We start from the raw sequence: 16,064 nt of genomic DNA on the forward strand, positions 1-16,064 counted from the left end.
TGAATGCGCTCATTGTATTATTAAACACACTAACTTAAATAAAAGATAGCTATTCATGGAAAAAGTATATTAAAAAAATAAGCACGTACATTTACAAATTTATATCTTATTACATCAGATTCAAACTATTACATCATAGGTTTAATGTACGCAAACTGTTGATACTCCATTTTGGAATAATTTATCTTCACACTTCACTTATTTACACAACCTGTTGGAAAGACTAGCAAGTAAACACCAGTAGAAAATAAGGAAGGAAAAGAGTATACATTATTTCCATAAGGCTAATTTAATGAAGTATGATAAACAGTTCCTTCAGTGTTGAGAAACAAAAAAGATGCCAGCAATGAAAAGCAAAATGCACCGAAACCTATCAGTCAAGGAAATCTAGCTGTAAAAATACACATCAACATGACAAAAATAGAGAATAAAGCTATAATTTTATAATCCATTTGCATAGACAGAATGTTTTATGTCTTCTCAAAATTCATATATTGAAACCTAATCCCCAATGTGACGGTATTTGGGGGGGGGTGCTTCTCGGGGATGCTTAGGTTATGAGGGTGGAGCCTTCATTCTGGGATTAGTGCCCTTATATAAGGGACCCCAGAGAACTCCTTTGCCTCTTCTACTATGTGAGGATACAGCAAGAAGGCAGCTGCCTATGAACCAGGAAGCAAGTTCTCACCAGACCCCAGAACTGTCAGCCCCTAGATCTTAGACTTTCCGGCCTCTGGAACTGTAAGAAATAAATATGTTGCTTAAGCCTTCCCCTATCCCGCCGCCCCCCCCCACCCCGTCCGTAGTCTTCTGTTAGAGCAGCCTGAATGGACTAAGACACCATTGCAATGGGGAGCCCGCTGCACCAGGGCTGACAGACCTGAGTCCCAACCTTGACCTATGTCTGCTTAGATGTGTGACCTTGGATGGGTCATTTAACCTCACATGTGTAAAATAAGAGACTGTACCAAGTTTTAGGGATCTTTCCATTGGTGAAAGTCTGTGACCCTTTAAGAAACCACTCTTACAAAGAATTAAGAAAATCATGATGCAATTTCCTTATCTAAGTAGCATGATATGTAATTTAGTACTTGAGTGCCTTTGGATGACAACAATGTCTACAGGCTCTGAGGAGAGAATAAAAGCATTAATACAGCATTACCATCGGATTAGTTAAAATGGAAAAGGTTTGTTACACATAGACAGTTTCCAAGTGGTCGACGAATTTGCTTTTTGATAGATCAGAGGTGTTTTGTGGTATACCGCCTTTCATGTAATTACACTAGCGGAGGCCAAAAATGAGAATTTAGGCATTGTGATTTAAACTTTAAGCCTTAAATTCTATAATGTAAAGGAATTTGATAAGTAAGGTCAATCTTGCAGAGATTCTCCATCTTTCTTTTCCATGCAGAGGAACCTCTTTTGGAGTAATATTCCCAGCCTCTCCCCTTGTCCTCACCCATTCCTCCTAGAGAAGTGACTTACCTAATTGGCGTGCCTCCTCCTTTTCTCTGTAAGAGCCACCTGACTGTGGGGGCATGCGCAGTGCTCTGCTCCCCAGTGCCAGAGCGGCAGGCTTTCATGTGGGGTGCCTGTGTCTGAGGGGAAACCTATTTAATTCTGGCTGCAATCCAGCACACCCACCCCTTCAATAGAGCCATCCCACAGACAGTGCTGACATTTTTAGCTACTACTCGTAACACTTGCATTTATTTCCCGATTTATTCTGGATGGCAAGAGAGGGTGCTAGGCTACTGTGCCCCTCCAGCCCCAACAGAATACTTTGCAGCAGAAAAAGAAAATGCACGATACGTGTATATTAACGTAAGTCAGTCTCAAAAATCTAACGATTAGAGAAAAAGCAATCTGAGTTTATGTAAGGCTTAAAAGTAAATAAAACAATACTATATATTACCTAAAACACATAAATCTGTGTCATAAAATATAAAGGCACACGCGAGTGAGCTTAAAAATTCAGGATAGTGATTATCTCTGGGGCAGAGGAAGGGAAAGGCCAGCAGGCAGGGCTCCCCAGGGTGGTTTCAACCACATTTGAAATGGAATGTTTTGTTTCTTATATGCACTTTTTTTTCTGCCTCGATGATTTTACATATATGTGACACACACTGACATACCACACGTACATCTACAAGAGAATGAGGGGTGGAGCTGAAAAAACTATGCCCTGTCACAGTGAGGCCTGGTCAGCTCCTTTCCAGAACCCCTGGAACAAAGTCAGTGAAAAGAGACATTGCCCATACCTGGACATAAGACACTAAATGTAGCACTGGCTTCTACAGTTTTATTTTAAACGGGGAAAATCCATTAAACCACAGAATGAGAGTCAGAAAGAATAAAGCCAAGCAATCATCCAAGGAACGGAGTTACTAGCAGCAAACCATGGAAACTTCTAGAACTTACCTTTGCCAGAAGGAACCTTAAATTGTTGCCTTTGATAACAAAATCTTTTTATTAATTATCTCTGAAGGAAGACTCAGTAAGTGTTCTTAGTAATGCATTTCAATGTCTTATAAATCACTAGAAAGTTTAATTCAGTGGAAATTGTAAGTCAGTATATCGTGACTGAGATGGTCTGAAGACACACGGAAAGGAGATGGTCTGTATTGTTTCCTGATCCCCTAGTCTAACTCAGACACCCTGAATCCTAAGCATAATAGAACAGAGTCTACAAATCTGTGTTGCTTCATTTAAAAGTGCACATATTTTTTAAGCTTTCATGTATTGTATTTACTTGTTAATTTTTTTAAAATGTTTATTTATTTTTGAGAGACACAGATACAGAGCACAAGTCCGGGAGGGGCAGAGTGAGAGGGAGACACAGAATCCGAAGCAGGCTCCAGGCTCTGAGCTGTCAGCACAGAACCCAATGTGGGGCTCGAACCCACAAACCATGGGATCATGACCTGAGCCAAAGTTGGACGCTTAACCAACTGAGCCACCCAGGTGCCCCTAAATTGTTAATTTTTTAAATAAAGTTTATTTATTTTGAAAGAGAGTGTGCCCTCACACGAATGGGTGAGAGCCAGACAGAGAGGGAGAGAGAAGGGGAGAAAGATACCCAAGCAGACGCCATGCTGTCAGCGCAGAGCCTGATGCAAAGCTCGATCTCACGAACCGTGAGGTCATGACCTGAGCCGAAATCAAGAGTCGACGGTTAACTGACTGAGCCACCCAATGCCCCTAAATTGCTAATTTTTAACAAGTTCCTTCCTCAAGGAGAAAAATAATTCAAGTGATAAACCCTTTGGGGACTGATGCCCATGCAGGTCTCAAAATCATTTTTTCAAGTCTTGTATCTCCAATGAAGAGGAACAAATGAAGACTACATTAACATTACAAATCACTGACATTTAGATTAGGCATCTGGTCCTTCAAATCATTTTACAATTTGTAACCTAAGGATAAAAAAGACGTTATAAAAGGTAGCTGACCACGGACTGAAACGATCGATACAATCCAGGAAAGTTGCCTTCCAGGGAGGGTCTATCACATTTTCTGCCACGTTCATCCGTAACAGCCCAGGAGATTTAGTCCCTTGTGCCCAGCATGGACTCTGGACATCCACTGAACTGAACTTCACTGACAACTAGAAACTAATGTGGGGAGAGGGTGGGGATACAAAAAAGGATACTACGGCCCACTGCTGTGACTTTGTCTACCGGAAATGCTCAGAAAACCTACACTTCCTGAGGACCCTTAATGTCCTTCTTTAACCTTTCATCTCTCTCTTTACAAGGTTTATAACCTTAGAGAAGGTTACAAAAATAAGTAATAGTAATACGATATACACAATACGATAGGATATATAATAACATACAGAACGTGATATGATATAGTAAAATATAGTAACTGCATGATATAACATCCTGGGGAGGGGCATCCATGTGTCATTGTGTGTCATTGTGTCCCCATCTACTTTTCGAGTCTCACCCCCCAATCCTCCTCTCGCTCACTGCAATCCAGCCACTCTGGTTGTCTTTTACTTTCCCTATCCTGCCAAGTTTACACCCGCTTCAGAGTCTTTTCAATTTTTTTTTTTTTTAACTTTTATTTTTGAGAGACAGAGACAGAGAGTGAGCGGGGTGGGGCAGAGAGAGAGGGAGACAGAATCCGAAGCAGGCTCCAGGCTCTGAGCTGTCAGCGCAGAGCCCGACGCGGGGCTCGAACCCACGAACTACGAGATCATGACCCTAGCAGAAGTCAGACGCTTAATTAACTGACTGAGCCCCCCAGGCGTCCCTAGAGCCTTTTCAAATGCTCTTTCGGTTTCTGGGTGGCTCTCCTCCCAGTCAGCTTTTCATCACTTCCGTCTCATTCAAAGGTTACCCTTCAAAAAGGCCTCCCCTAGCCTCCCCGTCTAAAACTACCCACCTCCCCCTCAGTCATTCTCTCAAGTATTATTTTACCTTCCTCATCGCATGTTATCCGTATCTGAGGTTAACTCGTTTACTCAGTTACTGTCGGTCGTCTAACAACTAAACTCAATTCCTTGAGAGCAGGGACCTTGTTTGCTTTGCTCACAGCTCTCCCCGCAAGCACCCTGAAAGGGACTAGGTGCACAGTAGGTACTAAAAAACTGTTTCCTAAATGGATGAGTGAATCCCTCCATTTTAAGGCTTTGAAGCATGTAACAAATGCATTCCCTATTTTATCAAATTCACGGTCTTGAATACTGGGTTTACTGGAAAATGGGGGAGGGGAGAAGAAAATGGACTCCTTATGATACAGACTAGCGAGAGCCGATGCCACAGAGAACAGCACGGAAATGAATGCTGTTATTTAATTTACATATTTTAATCACATTCATCTGATCCATTAAAAACTAAAAATAAATCCTTTCACTATTTTTACACTAGGCACTAATTTAATTATATTCTGTGACTGCAGCTATTACATTACGTATTTTCTATCCAAATTACCTTGTACTTTGCTAGCGATGATAGGAGCTATCTCTGTATGTCGCAGGTATTCTTGTAGTCTGAGAAATCGTATGAGGCAAAACGCAATATGAACATATTACTGAATAAAATGCTTATAAATGAGATCCCTTCTCTCAGCCAGAAAAAGGAGACACAACACATTAGGTCAGTCATTAGGAGTCAAAGCCCCGCAAACAGTGCTGTCTGCGTTATGCATGAATCTGGAAGTCCTACACATCTACCAGAATTTGAATTACTGTGCTTTACCAAATACACATTTAAAGGAGAAAACTATCCCTTAAGAAACAAATTCAAGAATCATTTAAACACAGTTTTACTGGCGCAGTTTCAGAATCTATCGTGAGGTATTTTGTCTAAGTTAAATTTAAAACTCCTCATTTTTCAAGCTGACCTGTTACAACTAATAGGTTTTAAAATGATGAACAGCCACAGAACCGTAAAAAATATTCCACTTTCATAAAACCAAAGATCATTCTGTCTGAAATGAAGTTTCATTTTTAAAACTTCATGCGTATGAAAAAAAAAATCACATACTCTTGGAAGAAATGGTCATTTTCCGTGAAAGAAAATGTTAGTGGGTTTCAACGGCAGCACAAAAGTAAAATGTACATTGTCAAATAAAGGCTGTTTTGCTATTTGGCAAATACAGGCCTTGTTTCCACAGAATGGGCAGGAGAGAAGGAAGGGGAAATTCCAGGTGTTTGCAAACCAAGAACACAAGCGTTTTTTTTTTAACTGAGCCTTGTGAAAATATTAGCATTTTTAAAATCAATGTTAGCTTTGGATTACATTTAGGAAATTATAGAGACAACACAGAATTGTAGTATTAGAGTGTGTAAACAATCATAATTTATTACCTACTTTTAAGACCCTTTCTATAGAGATGCAGAACTTTTTTTTTTTTTAATTTTTTTTAACGTTTATTTATTTTTGAGACAGAGAGAGACAGAGCATGAAGGGGGAGGGGCAGAGAGAGAGGGAGACACAGAATCGGAAGCTGGCTCCAGGCTCTGAGCCATCAGCCCAGAGCCTGACGCGGGGCTCGAACTCACGGACCACGAGATCGTGACCTGAGCTGAAGTCAGACGCTTAACCGACTAAGCCACCCAGGCGCCCCGAGGTGCAGAACTTTAAAACGCACTGTCATTAAAGAAGCTTCTCAAACCACCTCTGTGTGCACACAGTGGGACGAAACCTCAGTGGCTGATGGAGCTAAAGGCATGGCTTCCGAAGGGATCCTAGGAGAGGGGGATTCCCAATGTGACCCTCAGGTTTTGGTGGTTTGCTACTTTTTGCCACAACCTTTGGTCAAATTAAGTCACAAAGTCAGCTCAGACTCAGACCGTGGAGGAAAACTCCACCTCTTGATGGGAGGAGCCATGGTACTCTGCAAAGGAGGGTGCCCACAGGGAAGGGGTGGAGGGAGTTGTTACCGCCATCTTTGCAAACAACCGACTGCCTCATGAATGCTTGTGCTCCTTTTCCAGTGAACTGGGTTTGTGAATAATAAGGTTTGGGGCATTAATGCGAGAGTTCGTGACTCAATGAATTACCATACAGTTACCATAAAAGCTGCTGTCCTCATACATGCACGTGGGACCTGGAAACGTGCACTTCCGGGCACACAGCAATGTTCCAGATGTTCATGAGGGGTCCTGAGCACCACTGGGAGAGAGAGGCAGATCACAGGCAGGAGGAGCCGTATGGCATGCAAGGCAGGTGGCACGTGCTCAGTGCACAATGAGATAAAGAAGTACCATCACGAACACTGAGAAGAGGGGACAGTCACTGAGGAACGGACGCATCGGGTCACGCAACAGAGGAGGAAACCCAACCTCGCCGGAAGGGCTCACAGAGAAGGATGCAGAGGAAGGGACATCCCAGAAAGGAGTCATGCGCATGATGAGTGAAGGTCATAGCTCATCAGGAGAGAAGTTAGAAGAACCTGAGGAGAGGGGGCAGAGGGTGACTTTAGCACGCACCCTTATAAGTGGGGCCCAGACACTTACTACACCAACGTCATGGGAAGAGGGGTTGACAGCAGAAAGACACTGCACGAGCAAAGGGACCAGTGGCTGAACAAATGAAGAGCCAGGGCAGAAAAGGAAAGATCAATGCTGACTGCACAAGTGAAGCTGGGAAAATCATGGTATCACTGACAGAAATAGAAAGAAAGAGCTGACTTGAGGATAAGGATAATGGCTCTCACTTTAAATATGATGAACAGAGGGTGACAACAAGCAACTTAGAGCATTGCCAGCTATTCATTAACCGTGTGGCTTTGGGAACATTATTTAACCTCTCTAAGCTCAGTTTTCTTATCTGTGAAATAGGAATCATGACAATGGTGTACAACTCATTAGCTTATTGTGAGGAGTGAATGGAATAGTAGCAATGCCTGGCAATCAAAAAATGACCGGTGCTTTTGCCATCATCATTATCCAGTTTATTATTTGACAAGCAGCCCAGTAGCTGTTTTTTTGCCACGTGAACTTATGGTTATCTGATACACCCCTTACCAGGTTCCCCCCCCCCCGCCCCTGCCAAGTACAACTGAGGTAACTTAAAACATTCTATTCTAACGGCAGTCCTTGTAAATTTTCCATAGCATTTGAGTTTGAGCAATTTACAACCCAGAGAAGGCTCCAATCCGATGACAAATTTATCACTGCAAACCATTAAAACTAGTATGTCAGCTGACCCATCTGGATTAGATGCGAACATCTGACGGCTATGGTTTTTCCGGTAGGTTGAAATGGGGCTGCTTAACATCGAAAAAAATGGAAAGAATACGATTTAATCATAATTTGCAACATGCTAAGGATCCCTTTGAGATTAGAGTTTTCTGTTTGGCTCTGTTTGCTTGGGATATAAGAAAATAAGATTAAATAAAGAGTATAAGATTCTATAGTATATAATGCAGACATGAGAATGGGGAAACAGAGAAGGTAAATTCCAAGAAATCTGAGGATTTAACATTGCCATGACTGGTAATGCTGGGCAGCGAAACACATAATTTATCATGCACATAGTAAGTGCTTAATAAACATTTGTTAAATAATGCTGAAATTGACGATGTTTGATGACACTGATGAGCAAATTATTTGCATTTTTTTCATTTCTTGCCAAAGACATTAGAATCACTGTTTTCTTTAAAGAGCAAGCCAACAAGGGGGCCTGGGTGGCTCAGTCAGTTAAACATCCGACTTCGGCTCAGGTCATGATCTCACAGTTTGTGAGTTTGAGCCTCGCATCGGGCTCTGTGCTGATGGCTCAGAGCCTGGAGCCTGCTTCGGATTCTGTGTCTCATTCTCTCCCTGCCTCTCGCCCACTTGTGCTCTGTCTCCCTCTGTCTCCCAAAAATAAATAAATGTAAACAAGAATCTTTTTTAAAGAGTAATCCAACAAAAGGTATGAAAACAGAGAATCAAGGTATTTAAAGCTAGAAGGAGAGGCAACCGAAGTATAGGGAAGTTAACAGACATGCCCGAGTCAGTTCCCCACAATATGGGCTCCAAGCCTGAACAGCTGAATGACAGCCCAGGGCACATCCCACTCCCCCACCATGGAGAAGGCAGAGGAATGGAGAAACTCAAGCCAGTCACTTTGGTGATTTGTCTGAAGGTCTAACAAAAGGTTGAGAGGAGTAGATGGATTCTGAGAAACGTGGACTTCAATTATTTAAGCCATAAATGTTTCCCATTATGATGTTTAAACAGTTCATGACAGTCTAAAATACAGAATTTTTTTTTTGGCCCTTAACACAGTCACATTTTACAGTTTTGCAGTATGAGGTTTTTGAGATTTTTATCAAAAGGTTTTATGACCAAATTGTCAGAAATCAGGGAATTTTATAAAAAGGGTGTACAATTCAGCTAAAGTGTTTTCATATATCCACAGCCTTAGGTCTCTGAAAAGGGTTATAGCCATAGATTATACAGCTCTATTTTTTACTGTGAAAATTTATATGCTGTCCAGATCTTTATTCCATTGAAATTGAACTGGAAAGAGCCCTTAAATAAAATGATTCCTTCAAAAATCTGTAAACTGTAGTAGACCTGATTGATAAAGAGATTCAAAAATCCCTTTCAAGGGTGCACATGGGGCGAGATATAAAAGGGAAAGACAAAAAGGTTCTCCCTTGCATGATGGATGTGCTTATTTGCGCTTCCAATCTGGGGTCAGACTGTCTGGGTCAGGGCCAATTTCTGTCCATTCAGGTGACCTTTGCCAAGTCACCCCGCCACTCTGCCCCCCTTGGTCTCCTCATCTGTAAAATGGGAGGAATAACAGTCGCCACCTCCCAGGGCTGCTGTGAGGATCAAAGGAGTTAATGACAAGCAAAGGGTTGGGGACAGGGCTTGGCACCCGCGTCGTGTTCACTATTTTATCACGTCCTTGCGACCACTGCCTCCCACTCCCCTCCATCCGCTCACCGTCTGTGCTGTTCTCTCTGTCTCTCTGGGTGCCTTTCCTCCCAGGGTTTTTCAAATCCGGGCTCCGTTGCTAAATTCTGGGACTGCCCTGGCTGGAATTAAATCCTCTCGGCTTTCTGTGCTTCTGCAGTAGGTACTGTTTTCTACCTAATCTTACAGTCACTCCCTGAAAGACTGTCCTGTCTGATTTGCTCTTATAGACCGGAAGGGACCCTCTTTAGTGCCTTACACGTGGAACTCATTTGTGGAATGAATCAAGAGAGAGAGAGAGTTGTCATCTACTCTCTGATCAACTAGTGGCTGTTATTATCACTATTAAGAAGCAAGAAAGGCTGGTCCTGGGAGGCTCAAACTATAAAGTTGAGACAAATATCGTGACTGTCTTTTGGAAGAAAGCACAATTGATGAAATGCAAAGGGGATTTCATTTCACGAAAATGCAGCCGATCTCTGGAACAAAATCAACAGAATAAAATCTCAGATCTGAAATGAAGCCAACTTGGTCAGGACCCCTGACTGGGCAGGGGGTGTAGTATTACTGTCATCTCTCCATTATCTGCAGTGGAGAGGCGGAGAAGACCTTTCAAGAGGAATATCCATTCAGTGGTGGCAAATTATTCCTGAACTCAAAAGCCTTTTATGTTCTCCTGTTTCTTGCTCTATGATGGGCTGGACACCTTCACTAAAACATTAATGAACAGTGGGTGCCTATTAGGGGCCGCACACGGTGTCCTCCCACGTGGTCCCTCGTACGACCCCCAAACAGCTCTGTGACGTACGTTCTCTCATAACTGTATCTTACACATGAGGTGACTGACACACACAGAGGTCAAGTAACTTCCCCAAAGTCTGTTGGCTAGTTCAATTCATCTCACTTCAATCCCTCTTCTCATTTTTATTGTCCTACATGGGAGTGTAATGGAAACCAGCATGGAATAGCTAGTGAAATAAGAGGCTACAGGAATTCTCCCAGGTCAAGTCTGACCTGGTCTGGTTGGGCAGGAAAGGCCAAGTGTGTGAACTGCAATGAATTTCAGGAGTCAAAGCTCAGGTTACATCCAAGTTGGCCTCCACGTCCCCGGGGATCCAAGCTAGTCAGCAAAGTAATGGACTCTCTGGGCCACACGATGATAATCTAGTGGATGTCCCAGATGACTCATTTATTTTAGCACAAGTGCAGCTAGAAGCTTAGGAGAAGGCAGAGTTCTGGATTTCAGGACAGGAAGCTAGAAAAGAGGTTAGAGTTTAGGGCAAGTCTTTGTGCTAATCAGGAAACTGCAAGAAGCTGGACTGCTGATCAGGACATGCAGTGCGGTTAAGGAGAAGAGGAGTATGGGAAGGTGGTCCCTGGGATCAACCCTAATAGAAGCTATGCTTGCCACATTTGAATCCACTCTCCACACTGCAAACCACAAATCTGATCACGTCACTTCCCTACTTTGTCAATGATTTTCCATTGTCCTCAGGACAAAGTTCAAACTTCCTGAAATGTACAAACCCTCCATGATTTGTCCTGTGGCTACCTTTCCAGCCCCATCACTCTGTGTTTAGCCTTCTGGCCCTAGCCACCCACCCAGACAAACGAGAGCGAGCGGATTCAGTAACAGACCAGCTGTATGGAGGACCTCTCAGCTGGTAGAATCGCCAGGCTCTGCTGCTGACCTCTGCAGATGGATTCTGCGTAGGACACTCTCTCCCTCCCTGCCTATTTCCATCCTTCACTCTCACACTGGCGATCGCTTTCTCTGAAGTCAGCCCCATGTCCATCCTCAGCCCCCATTAGGCATCCTTCGCGTACATTCCCATAATGCTTTGCAGTCACCTTTCAGGATTAACCATCTTGGATACTAACTACCTATTTCGCCAACTGGACTATAAGCTCCTCGAGGGCAGGGCAGTGCTTGGCTTGTTTCCTTTCATATACTCCCAGTGTCTGCAAAGCAGTAGATGATAACACATATTTATTTCTAAGACAGAAAAAGACATAAGTCTGAGGACAGAAGTGCACAGGGCAGAGACCCCTCCTAACGTGACTGGGGGCAAGAAGACAGGAGTCATGTTGCACGTTAAGTATACGGTGAGGACCACACATACGATCGGGCATCCAGGGAGGATCTGGAAACATTACCAAGCATCCACAGAGGGTCTAAATTTTAGTTGCCGATTTGAAAGCTGTATACGCTGTGTCCAATGCAGTCATCCCAACCAGCAATGTGTAAGTGTTCTGGGATATCGTCAGACTTTTACATTTTTGCTTATGTGGTAGGTGTGAAATTGTATTTCCTTGTGTTTGCGCATCTCTTCTGGTTTCCTCTTCTATGAATTGCCCGTTTGGGGTGGTGGGGTGTGGTGTACAGCTTTCTTTCTTTCTTTTTTTTTTAAATTAAATTGTAGTAGTTCTTTACAAAAAATGTATTAGGTGTATTCCGAGTACCCATGTCACTTTGAGTCTTGAGAGCTTCACACGGAAGATATGAGAGTCTGACTTTTAGCGTCTTTCACCTGTGGGAAGAAGCAGGAAGGACACCCGGGAAGGGAGAAAACAGGATTCAGAAGAGCTCAACTACTGTCTCTTTTTCAAAACTGACATGAGCCTACTGGCTAGGGGAGAGGAAACGACAAAGAAAGAGAACTGGGGACACTGTGGTATAGTATTAGGATGTGGCAAAGGGAAAACACAAAGGCCATTTTGTTCTTATCATTAACAAAAGTGAGCTACTTCCCATGCTATGGATCAGGCTGGCGAGAGAAAAGACCAATGAATCTAAGGCTACTCATTTTGTGATCGCTTAAAGCAAACAACTTTTAGCAATACTACGAAGCCAGCCAGCAAAATAAATAGAAATGAGGTCCAAGGAATCGAAACATGAAAATTTGGAGAGAAAAAGATCTGCACAAAGCAAAACAGACCAAATACAAGGCGAACCAAACAAAAGCTAAATCAAATAAATAGGCATTGCCGTGTGCCCTGGAGGACTGCCAAGGAGAGTGAATTTCAACAAAGAAAGCGTCTGCCACCCGTTCGGAAAACTTCAATTCTAGAAGGGCTGAAGGAGGGCTGCAGCCACTGCAAAGCAACACGGGAGCCTTAGGGTGGAGAGACGGCAGATCAGAGGCTATTTCAGGCTCTGTAGACAAACACTAGAACCTTCCCCTAGCAAGACAGGAGCAGGTAGCCCACTCCCCCCACCTCCACCCCAACACAGCCCTTTGTAAGAAACAGGTCCAGTCACAGAAACTTGCAACGTTGACATTGATGGCCAATTTGCAGATAAAAGGCCCACTGTCAATACCCCTGTCAATACCAAAATCCTAGGAGACAAAGTGTTGAGATAAAAGGAGTCTATACAGCCCAAGTAACAGCACTGGCAATCACCTGTGAACTCCACCCTAAAGACAGAGTCCTGGGCTTTGGGGATGAAATCAAGGGAGTCTCATTCCACGTGTTAGCACTCAGCCCTGCCCTGGCATAGTTACAGCAGTGAGAGCAGTAATCTTACCAGTAATAACCATCACCACCACCACCACTATCCCCCACCGGAGCATTCATATTGTGCCAGGCAAGGAGCTAGGTGCTTTGCAAGAGTTATTATCAACAACCCATTATTATCCTAATTTATAGCTGCACACTCTACAGTTAAGGGAACCAAGGTAAATTGAGATATTTCTCAAAGGTCTCCCAGCCAACAAGCAAAGGAACACTTATTCCAAACATGCTCTCTTAACCAAGAGACTTGGCCAGAAGCTCCATGAAATAAGGCAGATAATTGGCAAATATTTACTAATTGTTGGCATGGTAGGTACTATGAACTACGTTAAGTTAAACTGGGGCAAAAAAAAAAAAAAAAAAAAAAAAGGAAGAATAACCAGAATTCCTTTTACTTACTCTGTAAAAACATCTTGAACTTTATTAACCTTTAAAGAAAAAAGCCTCCCTACTCTTTAAAAAATCTACCATCATCTATCCAGCAAATATTCAGGTTGTTCAAACTCATAAGGAGGCTAAACAAAACAAAAGGAGAGGTGATAATATATAGCTCAAGGGCTGTTTTTGGTTGGCATTACCCAAAATGCAGACTTATTTAGTTCCAAGCACCGGGAGGCCCGAGAGTCTGAAGCTCCTGAAGATTTCCTGAGCGTAGCATTGCTTTTTGCTCAGATTTCTCTATTGCTCTCTTGATTGAAATTTCTGTACATTAATATGTGCTTTTTTTTTTTTTTCTACATGACCTATTTTCCAATGGGACTGAGGGGGAAAATCACAAATGCATATTTAAAGCCACAAGGGTATTTAAATTCTCCCTATTTTTGTCAGACATTTTTAGTACTTTCTATTTGAGATGAAAGATAAAAACTTGCGTGCATGATTAATTGTAACGATGAAAGAATGCAAGGCTGTTGCTTAAGAAACGAGAACAACAAAGGAATAAACTACTGCGGGCATCACCAGGACTGGAATGACACTGCTCTGTGTACTTGATTTCCATGGCAACTAGCAGTGGGAAGATGAATGTTTCATAGTCACTCTGCTCTGCAGTACACGTCTATAAATCAAACTTGCATAAAGAGCACAAGATTTCTGCTGTGGGCTGTACTCAGAGCTGGTTTATTTTCCTGTTACTGTATAAGTATGGAAAAGAAGCACAAAACAATGAGGTCATTTTTAGTGGGGAACAAACTCAGAAATTACTAATACACCTGCAGCAGGGGATGTCATTCATCTAGCCAGGGATGAGGAGCAGAGCAGGTAAGGCAGACGGGGAATGAAAACCCCGCCTGCTTCTGTAAGGGTAACAAACAGACACAGGCACTTGTTTAACTCTGAGAACTGTGTGTTATGATGTGCCTCCCGGCCCTCCCCTAACTCTGCTCCAAAATGTAGGTAGGAGCATCTTAATTAGCTGTCTTGGATACAAAGTTTCCACTGTGATAACCGGGCAGAAACAATGCTCTGTGTTTAGTATGAAAGTTTATGAAGGCTGAACATACACACACTTGCTTTTATTTACACTGAAAATAACTCCTTGTGTAGAAGGACAGAAAAAGAACACGCTGGCGTTGAGAACACGCTGGCGTTGAATTGGGAGTCAGGAGACTGGAGTTTTGATCCAGGTCTCTGTAACCTTGGGTAAGCCATTAAGTTCGTTGACCTCCATCTTCTTAGCTATGAGAGAGATGGTGTACATGACGTCTCAAGACTCTGCCACCATTCGATGCCACAATTCTGTGATCTTTAAATCGCAAAGATCCGAATCAATGAGCTCTAACCAAAGATATCAGCTGTGCCCTTTCTAAAAACTTCATACCTTACACAGCCATACTATTAATTAATAGTGTTTAATGATTCTACCATCACAATGAAACCTCTGCCAACTTGTTTCAAACTTCGAAACGCAGAATATGCTGCGGAAAATTAAATAAATTTTATTCTCAGAGTTTTTAAAAGTTTTAAAAAATTTGTAATCTTATAACTGATTTTTATAACATTATACAGAAGGTTTTTTAAGTTTATTTATTTATTTTGAGAGAGTGTGTGTGAGCAGGGGAGGGGCAGACAGAGAGGGAGAGAGAGAATCGTACGCAGGCTGTGCACCATCAGCACTGAGCCCAATGTGGGGCTCGTTCTCACAAACCCATAAGATCATGACCTGAACTGAAAACAAGAGTTGGAGGCTTAACCACCTGAGCCACCCAGGTGCCCCTAACATTGTAAAGAATGTTTAAATAATCTTCCTGTTACACAGATAAGGGCTGCCTATCAGTTCCTGCCAAACAGGAAGCATCCTGTTTCTTGAAGTCTGCAGCTCTTAGAGATATTTTGAAGCTTTTCTGGAGTTCATCTTTGGAACAGGAAGTCTCAAAAAGAGTGAAACAAACAAATGAATGGATAAACCAACTCTGAGGGACCACCTTTTGCTACAGCTTTCAGCAATCTTGTATTCCCTTCCCCAGTCTTCAATGCTTAGGCAGATTTTGACCTACAGGTAAGTATCACCAGGATAGAGAGGGACATATCTGAAAACCAGATCAACCATCTCTTCTGTGAGTCAGTGAGTCTACAAAATCCCTGTGGAACTTCACAACCTAGAAATATCTTTTCATTAGTGGGGCACGAGGCATTATCAGACCCAAAGAGGACCTGCTGTCCTCAGGCCTGGCTTAGTCCAGGGGAGCGCAGAGGCTCAGATGACCGAGTCCCAGCCTGCGCCTCGAATGAGGGCAGCGCAGGGAAACAACACCCAAGGAGCACTCATTGTCTCATTTAATGCTTATGCCAACTCTGGGGAAAAAGATGCTTACACCTGAACTGTAAAGAATGTACGTAAGTGACTACAGGAAGACGGTTATGAAATGCGTGGGGAAATTCAAAACCTGCTCTCCCTGACTCTAAGGCCTCTCTGATCTGCTACCTGCATCTCAGGACGCATTCAAGGAACAGACTATGGCTCTACTGGACTTCTTTGGCATTAAAAAACAAGGGGTTAAAAAGAGCTAAGCAAAAAACCTAGCCCTAAGAAGCATGTTAAGAGTAAAAAGTAGTAATCAATATTTCTCAAGTCTAAATTTGGATCGTAAGTAGAACCACGTATGCTTCTCGGACATGCATTATTGTCCATACTTCAATTCCCTAGACAACAGGCTAAAGGCTATTTCCAGGATGAAGCCAG

At 42.7% G+C, this 16,064-nt stretch overlaps 1 protein-coding gene across 4 annotated transcripts in view; it reads right to left on the minus strand.

Annotated features, from left to right (window-relative positions):
- Positions 1-16,064, minus strand: part of EFCAB11 (EF-hand calcium binding domain 11) — a 158,966-nt gene that overhangs the window by 100,264 nt on the left and 42,638 nt on the right. Inside the window, exon 6 of one of the 4 annotated variants that reach the window (XM_045451851.1) lies at positions 11,341-11,898. The exons of the other annotated variants lie outside the window; for them this stretch is intronic. Within the exon in view, the coding sequence (XP_045307807.1) occupies positions 11,895-11,898 (4 nt within the window). The 3' untranslated portion in view covers positions 11,341-11,894. Of the gene's footprint in view, positions 1-11,340; positions 11,899-16,064 lie in introns of those variants that run through there. 4 annotated transcript variants of the gene reach the window in all.

The sequence above is a fragment of the Leopardus geoffroyi genome, chromosome B3, assembly GCF_018350155.1.
Source record: "Leopardus geoffroyi isolate Oge1 chromosome B3, O.geoffroyi_Oge1_pat1.0, whole genome shotgun sequence".
In the NCBI taxonomy this organism is placed as follows: Eukaryota; Metazoa; Chordata; class Mammalia; order Carnivora; family Felidae; genus Leopardus; species Leopardus geoffroyi.